The following is a 9,178-nucleotide window of genomic DNA, read 5'->3' as shown; positions in this document are numbered from 1 at the left end:
AAGGCTACACAAACACGGAGTGAGGGAATTTAACCAGCAGGAATGTGGCCTATAAAATTAAACTTCAAGAACTGTTCAAGAAAATTAAAGCTTGTGCAACAGCTTGGGTTTCTCTACACATTAGTTCATTTCTTGGTGACTCCAGTGTTATGGTTCTTATAAATACAGATTTCATTTTTGAGATCATCTTCTGTAGTGCTTCAAGGTTGATTGTGGTTGCAAAGGACAAAAGCCTGACTCACTGTAATTTGCCTTTACACAATACAGGAAGATCCCGACCTCCTTATCATATTAGTATTTATTTGGGGCCCAAAGAAAAAAATATCTTAGATTCAAACTGCACCCCACACTTCCCTAATCTGAAATGCCAGAATATCCCAGCTTCAGGCATGGTGATCAAATACCTCTGGAGTTTATGGTGAATATTCAGGAATAAAAATAGGGGTGTTTCTTTCCAATGGGTCTGTGGGAGTGATGCTGACACAACAAAATTTGCTCTTATGTGGTGGGGAGAAGAAAAGAAAAACTTTGCTTCAATTTCACATAGACCTTGCATATTATTATTCTAGAACCTGGCCTCATTCTTCCTGCTCTTGACTTCAAAGGTTCATCTCCTGAGCTTTTAAAATAACTTGCTCCTTAAATAATTTGATATCTAAGCTCCTGACAAAACAATTGTGATAATTATGTCAGGCTCTGACAGAGATGGTGTTGATTACATTTTGTTAATATTGAAAGAATTTTCATTTCTTTAAGTGGCTAGAAACTCTGGGTTATCTGTGTTACTAGACCAGTTAGCACTTCAGTTATATCCAACCTAAGTCCATTCAAGAAAAGCTGAAATGTAGAAAAATTGCAGGAGATGTTGGGAAACAATTTGACAGACTTTTGGGACACAGTCCTAACATAAAGACACCAAGGATGTTATAACTTCTGCTAACTTTCAGGCAGAACCACTCATGCATAAAATTTTGCATGCTCAGAGAAACATGGTAATGAAGAGATCTGCAAAACCTGATTACTCAGTTGCACTTTGTTATGTGGTGACTGTTATGACTCTACCTGCAAAGCTGCAGATGCCAGTAATAATAATAATGCTCACTTCATGACAGATACGTCTGTGAGACCAGAAATCTGGGACGAAGTCAGAAGATTAGCATTTTTCAGAGTGTCACAAGTTGCCATTTCAGGAGCTGGATTTTTACCAGTGGTTTTGAAAATATGGCCTTTATGATCACAACGCTCATATCTCATGTGGAGTGAGGGGAAGCAGTGCAGGATTCTGGGGTTAAAGGGTGCTGCTGAAAACTTCTGGGACAGCAGAACCCGACTGCTCCTCTGGACTCATGGTCTGTTGCATAGCACTGTGCACATCTGTGTGTTCTACAGACTCCGAGCTCATCGCCCAGGATTTGCCCTCTTCATCCAGAAATGTTGTTTCATAGGGCTCCACATGTATCCTATGGACATCCTGCCTTGGTTCCTCATCCTTGCCTTTCCCATCCTCTGAAAGGCTGGGTGCAAGAGGTACGAGAGTGCTCCGAGACCCATCAACGGGAATCTTCACCTGCTCACTGGAGGTAGGTTCTTGAGACAAATCTGGAGATCTTATGAGATGCTGGGTGTAGACCCCTTCCGACAGAGAGCCCACCTGAGTCTCGCTGTGCACGCGCAGCCAGCGGTGCTGCCGGCTGAAATAGTTGTAATGTTGGTGTTTCCCCAACCTTTTTTTCCCTAAGAAGCCCAGTGGCTGCTTGGAGCTGGAGGACTTGTCCGTGCTTTTCGCTGTAAGCCCTGACATTGTCAGGCTGCTCATCTGCTCTGTACAACACTCAGCGCTGGTGTCCGAGGCCCCACACTCTGTCAGGCTTTCCCTCAGTGCCAGGCAGGGCTTCATGTCGTGGGCTTGGAGCACGTTGGGTGTGCTGCCACCCAGGGCACTGCCAGCCTGCTGGGAGATGTCCTGGGATGAGGAGTAAATCAGGTCTAATTCCCTTGGGCTCAGCGCATCGCTGGAGTCGTAGTCGCTGTCGGTTGGGAGGAAAACCTCGGAGCAGCCTTCTTCATCCGAGCAGGGCTGGGAGTCTGCAAGGAGAACTGGTTAACACTCACAAGACAAGCTCAGCAGAGAAATGGCTTAACTGTCATTTATGTGGTTTCTGTCTTAATTTTAAATCTTCAGTGCTGGAACTGTATGTGTGTTTCCTTTGTGGAATTGCCACGGGGACGAGGTGACAGCAAAGGCAGTCAGGGAGGATTTATCAGGGAGAAGTTACACATATGTTAGACAGGTGGTGGCAGAGTTAGGAAAACCAGAAAGAATTAATTTATTAAATTAAAGACAAAAAAATAATTTTAATTGGAATTTTAATTGGGATTAAGTTCTGAGAGGATATTTTCTTTTATCTTGCTTTCACTAAAATTTTAGTGTAGACATGGAGATGTGTGTGAGAGAAAAAATCTCTAATCCAGGTTCTGTTTTTATTAAAGATTTCAGTTAAATTGCTGTAGATTTATATCTCTGTAATGGTGAGAAGGGTGCAACTATATGAGGCTCAAGGCACAACATGGAGGTTAATAAATAAAAACTGCCCTTTTGGCCATCAGGTGCATTGTGTGTTCAAATCCAAAACAGACACACTAATTCAAATGCAAATTTGTGGACCAAGTCCCACACTGGCACTGAAATTGCTGCTGTCTTTTGGCTTCAGAAGGATCAATAAAATAATAAATAGTGTCATGTAGGATAGAGTAGATTGATGCTCTATTGCTCTGGATAGTTTATCTTAGATTCCAGGAATTAAACATTGATTTTATACAGTGCTGACTGTTCACTTGGAGCTCGTGTAAACTGCCATAGAGCCCAGCACTGATGAATCCAGGGTGTGCAGGACAAGATAATGCTGCAGTTTCCATTGTGCCAGAGCCAAGGATCATTCTGCATTCATGGTCTGTAATCCAGGGGAAAAACAGCTCAGGGAGAGGTGCTGAGAAAGAACATCGCAGTATAGTGGAGTGGAGCAAAGCACCAGATTCTTCAGGTTTCTTTTCTTTTAATCTTATGAAATCTAAACAGAATAGATTTATTCATTTTCCTTAACTGTATAAAACTGCCAATTTGAAAAACCCCCAAATTATTACTACTGTAATGGCCATGGCTGTTGTTCAATGCAGCACCTGTTGCTTTTGTTTCTACTGTTTCATTTACTTTATGCTTAAAGACAGCTCAGCAGAATGATGGTTTATTTTTTTTCTCCAAAGTCCTTATTCTGTTAGCATTTTGCTAACAGGGTGTTGCTGTTTCATTTGCTTCATCTTTATTTGTTGTGATCAATTTCTTTCATCAGTTTAATTTTCTGGCTATGCAGAAAGTAATAATGGCCAGTGAGGTGGGTACTTATTTGTGCAATTTGTGTAATTTAAAATGCTTGTCTAAAACACTGAGAACTCTGAGAGGTGTGTGAAAACAGCTGTTAAACTGGACTATTGGCACTAAAATTTGCTCTATCAAAACAAAGCAGGAGAGGCATAAGAAATAATTGCTGCAAAGCAGAGGAACATTCAAAGTCTGGAAAGAAAATGGGTGTAATACCAGAGAAACAGAAGGTGGCAAATGGAAACTATTGAAAAATCTGAGTTAGATGCTGTAAAATTAATGAAAACTGTGGGAAAGAATAATAGATACATGAGTGATGAGAATGGGTCAGTAGCTTTTGCTAGCAACTCATGTCTCATCAGTCTAATAAAACTCTGAATGTGTGCACAATTAATACACAGCCATTGTCAGAGCTCTGAAGATCTTTTAATAATGTTCTTTACCACAGGCTCTGCGGCTGTAATTGGGATGAAGAGAAAGCTCCCTCCATATAAAGTAGCAGATTGTTGGTGTAGGCAGCAAATGAAGCAGTCAGCTTTCATCGTGGATGGATTTTACTGGAATTCTGGACATCATGGAGAAGCCAGTGATAGCACATTGTCCTTTCCAACCTGTTCTTTAAATGATCTGGAACAGTGAGGTGGCAGAGTTGGCTGATGATGAGCAGTATTTTGAGTAGCTGAAAGTGAAAAATTATTGTAAAGATTATAGAAAGATCTCAGGATCCTGAGTGGCAAATGATTGGTAAAATGAGTATTAAAATACCTTGACAGTTGTGGGAAAATTTTTTCTGTTTTTATAAAAATACATACAAGAACTGTTATAATTAAAAGTGTGTTCAAAGAGTGCTTGGTGAACAAAGAAAAGTTCTCTTACCACTCACAGCTTTTCTCCTCTGGATTCTAGGTTCAGGGGAAGAGGGAGGTGAAGGAAGACAATCTAGATGTGAAGAGGTGGAGCTCATTTTCTTTTGAGAGTGCTCTTCTGAAAGATCCACAAGCTTCTTTATGGGCAGGCCTGCTGCTGGCTGCTTGTATCTTGCATACTGCAGTGCTTCAGTGATCCATCTCATGTCCCTCCAGATCTCATCAATTTGCTGTGGAGAAAACAATAGTGACAAAATACAGTTAAGTCTGAGTTTTAATTTTACCTAAGTCCGTACTTTTTTCAAGTGCCCAAGTAAGTCTGTAGTCACTGCCAGGAGAGAGCAGCAGGATCCCCCAAAAGAGCATTCGGATTGAGGTGGTCTGAACTGATTTTGGTTAAGAGGTATATCAATTAAGACTGTGTAGTTAGAAGGGGTGAATCCAGACCTAAAGTGTAACATGGAAAGAACATGAAAACTTGTATTCTGATGGAATAAAAATTTGATCAGTTTGTAGCACACTGGAAGTTGCCTTGATTCTCTGCTGGAATAAAAGTGAGACTTCTGGAGCGTCTTTGCAAAGCCAGGTCAAAGCAATTGCTCAGGTCAGACCTAGTTTTTAACGAAGAACATACACACGTGTGGGTACATAAATGGAGGGCAGAAGCACAGCTATGAGCCAAACTGCAGTTTCTCCCTTACCATTTTAGTCTGCATACATGTTAAAAGTATAAATCTATAGAAAAGCAGTTCTAAGACATGCCTGTTGATGGCAATAAGAGACAAGTGCCTAAATCAATAGCAGGATGTGGTTTAAGTATCTCTGCAGAGAGGAAAGATGAGATTTAATGTGGGCCTGAAGAGTCTTTTGATAATGGAGCACTTTCAACATCTTCTAACATCATCTTCAAGCCATTCAAGATCTTTGATGGCTGAGAAAATGTTGCAACCATCAAATGACAGTAGCTGTGAGTAAATACCCTCCTGCTTCAATGTCCTTTCTGGAACTTCCCTGCACTTTTCCTACAGAAGGTTCTGAATTTCAAGTCAGCCTTCCTATTAATATTGCAGTGCTTGAGGGAAGCTGCTTTGCAGTTACACAAGCTACATTCTGCAAGAATGCAGCAGGAGTTCTAGGTCAGTAATGGAGAGGAAAAAGTGAGGGGTACTCTGTGCCACTCAGAATAGATAGTGGCAATTGTCTGATAGGGGAGTGACAGAGGGATCAGAGAGTGACAGAGGGATCAGAGAGCCTGCAGACTGGTATTTGAAGACAACTTCTCTTAGCTGGAGATACTTCACAAAATGCATATTCAAAGTGTGAAATTTACTCCTAGGGCATACTGTAGATGCCAGATTTGCTGGGGTAGTTCCTGTTTGAGGCAGGATAGCTGGGCAGATGGATCTTGGTTTTGACCTAGTATGGCCATTTTTATGTAAAGGTGAAATCCTGACTCCAATGATGTCAGTGCAAGCCTTGCCACTGAGTTAATTTGAGCTAAGAATATACATCAATAAGAATAGCAAATGGTTCAGAGATTAATTCATAATCCTGCATAATTTCAAGACTTCTGTTTAGCTCCATGAAGAGAATTCCAGTTAGCAAACATCTCACCTACTTGATTTTAGAGATTTTATACATCCTTTCTGTGATCCTCCCTCAACCCCAAACAAGAACCGTCCTGCATGCAGTTTATTAAAATGCAAATCCTGTTGGTTTTCCCCCTGGTGCTGTTCTGCAGGACATTGTAATGAACTGTGGTTCTTTTACAATTTAGGAACATTTGAAGCATTACATGATGTAAATTACAGCTTAACTTCAGTTTTAGTTACAGTGTCTGTAGATTTCTTTCCTTTCTCTGTAACATTCTGGTAAAGACTCCAAGTACCTTATATTCTGTTTGTTTGGGGTTTTTTTTTTTTCAATAATTTTTACTTTTCAGTTGCCCTCTGACTCCTTTTCAGAACTGCATTTATATAAACTCCCTTGCTCTTTACAATGTTTGGTTTGTGTAGTGACTTCAACACTGTCTTAGATCTGGGATCACACAAATGCTCTTGCGGTTTCGTGGTCACCACTGAAGATTGTGGTATGTGGTGGGCAGAGATATTTTTGCCAATAGGTCGAATACAGCTGGTTTTCATTTGAGAGGAAACCTGACAGGCTTAATACACTGTCACAATAATTCAGCACAAAACAGTGAAGTTTAAAATGCTCTCCCATATTTTCCCAGAGAAGATATGTGATTCAAACACTTTGGAGAAAAGGAGCACAGAACTGTCTGTACAGTACCTGCATATTAATATACAAATGCTTGGGTTTGATGTGAAGGATAAGAGTTTTCCAAATTCTCCTGCAGGCTGCAAGAAAGCTAGCTTTTCTGAGTGTGAGAATGGGAGATGACTGATAGTGAAAGTAAAACGGATCTTCCCTCTCTGTCCTGTTGCAGTTTGCCAAAAGCTCCAAGTTGGACAAGGCAAAAGGGGTCTGAATGCAGAACAAAGAGAAATAGAAATATTATCCTTTTGTTCATGACTATGGAGGGCCAAACATCTTGTCAATGGGATAAATGATGTCTTGGCCCCTATTCCAACAGAAGATAGCTTGAATATTAAGACTATAGAGCTGCAAAGTTATTTGCATCTCTTTGTGGAAAGACAGGTCAACCATGCCCATGCGCTGCAAAAGTCATGAGCTTTATCTATAAATAACCAATTACCAAAGTAGTTTGCAAAAGGACAGGCTTTGCTATGCTGCACAATGCAGTGTAGTTCAAAGACCCTGAGCTGAGTAGGTGAAGTTTTGATTAGGAAACAGTAGAGAAAAATTGGATGAAGGACAGAGAATAAACAAATTGGACAAGTATGGTAACACTGGTGATCCTCCTGCACTAGGGAACTGGAGCAGTGCCACTGCATGGTGCTGGCCAGGCTCACAGCTGCTTTTGGGGACAGCTTGACATCTGAAATGCAAATCTGTATTCCTGAGTGTGATATTGTTCGTGGAGATTGTCTCCACAACCTAGCCTGAATTTTCATTTTAATTTTTTTAATTGCCACATTATCACGGTGAAAAATGTCCCCAGCTCATACAGACAAAGAAAAACTCTTGCACAAATGAATGCCCAGACATGGTGCTAGCTTACCTCACGTTAGATGGGAGGGAGTTTTACAAGCAGACTGACACATTTCTTTATAACAGTCTAGTATAACTGTCATTTGATTTTACCCATAAAAATCCTTCTATAAAAGCAACAACTAAGGAAAGCATGTTCTGGGTTTGAATTTCATAAAAACAGAATTGCACTTTTGATACAACTGCTCTTTTTATGATGTCTGTGAATAATTCTCCATTTAGATTTCAAATTACAGCCCCATGCAATTTTTGAGAAAGCCACCTTAAAATCTCCTTGGAATAGTCAGAAACAGACTATTACCTGTATGTAGTCTATAACTTGCTGGTGTCTTTGTTTGGCTGCAGCGACTTCACTGTCTGAAATTGCTTCCCTCAGGGACTGCTGGGTTTTCAGAGAGTCCAGCTCTATGACAGCAGAAAGGCGGCAATACAGGCTTATAAATTTTTCCTTGTAACAGCAAAAATGAACTGTGAAAAGACCAAGTGCAAAGGAAAATTGTTACATTCTGGTTATGAAATATGAAATCCTTAGCTTGCAGAACACAAATTTTATTAAATATAGTAACTAATTCTGTATAGGTTTCTTTAAGCTAGAAATAAGTAATACAGGCTTCAGTTCTACTCTCTTTTAACTAGATTTATTCTGTAACTTCACTGATTTCAAAAGAGTAATTTCTAATTACTAAGTGAAGGAATAATCAGGTCCTTAGTATGCAGCTCCAGAGGCTATCTTTCCCTTGATAGCTTTAATCAGAAAGGCTATTTCCAAGGCTTTTATAGCTCATCATTTCTTTTATCAAGAAAGTAGTGACATGGCTGGAAAATGAAACTCATATTTTATTTTTTTTAAATTGAGTGTTTCAGAATGAAAGGATCATTTTGAAGGCTGATAGCTTTCTCTTGGGCTATCCTGGCTTAAATCAGGAACTTCAATGTAAATGACTCAGCAGGAAAAGCATTGCAGTGATATCACAGTTTGGGGGAAACAATTAAAAATCATTTAGGTGTTATCACACATCATCCTGTGAACTCTCTTGCAGAAGGGTAACACAGAAAGTTCAAACATGACCTCTTGCTTTGTGTAATTTGACTTTGGAGCAGCACAGAACTATCCAAGGTGTACCAGAGGTATTAGAGACAGAGCAGCTACAGTGCCATGGAGCTTTGCAAATATTAATTTACCTGGTGTATTAAAGATACATTATTCCAGAACCTGCCACTGCTCAGGCAAAACTGAGCAGTTACCTCTCCAAATGGCAGTGCAGACGTACTGAAACTTGCTGAGGGAGAGCAAGTTTTCAGAAATACTTCCCCATTCATTGGTGCTGCAGTAAATGCAAACATAGAGCATGATCTTGTTAGAGCAGCGAGTGCCAGTCTGATTTACTGCTGCTGCTCTCCTGGACTGGGGAAGGGCATTTTTCAGGGTGTTCCAGGTATAAAATGCATATATTCTTCTCGTCACAAATATATATAAAAAAAGAAATGAAAACAGTGTCCCACATCTACTTATCCCTTACAAACAACATGATTCAACAACATGATTAGAATAATTGAGAACATGATTAGAATAACTGAGAAGAATTTGTTGAACTAAGAGATTCAATCACATTTTTAGCATTAACAATAGAAGCCTAATCTGAACATAGAAATCTCACAAAAAGGAGTGAAAGAAGGAGTTCTACCTTCTGGTTTCAGCAATGCCTAGATATTGCAGGGATCCAGTGTGAATAGTGTGTGGTCTCCCAGTACATATGCCATATGTGGTGGACTCCTGAGTGAATTACAGCTGCGGTTTCAG

General features: G+C 40.1%; 1 protein-coding gene across 1 annotated transcript in view; it reads right to left on the bottom strand.

Moving 5' to 3' along the window:
• Positions 1-1,288: 1,288 nt before the first annotated feature.
• The window catches only part of ANKFN1 (ankyrin repeat and fibronectin type III domain containing 1), a 57,807-nt gene continuing 49,917 nt past the window's right edge, over positions 1,289-9,178 (bottom strand). Inside the window, exons 15-17 of the mRNA XM_062506390.1 lie at positions 7,679-7,845; positions 4,253-4,472; positions 1,289-2,085 (exon numbers count right to left, since the gene is read on the bottom strand). Of these exons, the coding sequence (XP_062362374.1) occupies positions 1,289-2,085; positions 4,253-4,472; positions 7,679-7,845 (1,184 nt within the window). The remainder of the gene's footprint in view (positions 2,086-4,252; positions 4,473-7,678; positions 7,846-9,178) is intronic.

This window comes from Cinclus cinclus, chromosome 20 (assembly GCF_963662255.1).
Source record: "Cinclus cinclus chromosome 20, bCinCin1.1, whole genome shotgun sequence".
NCBI lineage: Eukaryota > Metazoa > Chordata > Aves > Passeriformes > Cinclidae > Cinclus > Cinclus cinclus.
This window is presented reverse-complemented; position numbering and strand designations above follow the sequence as displayed.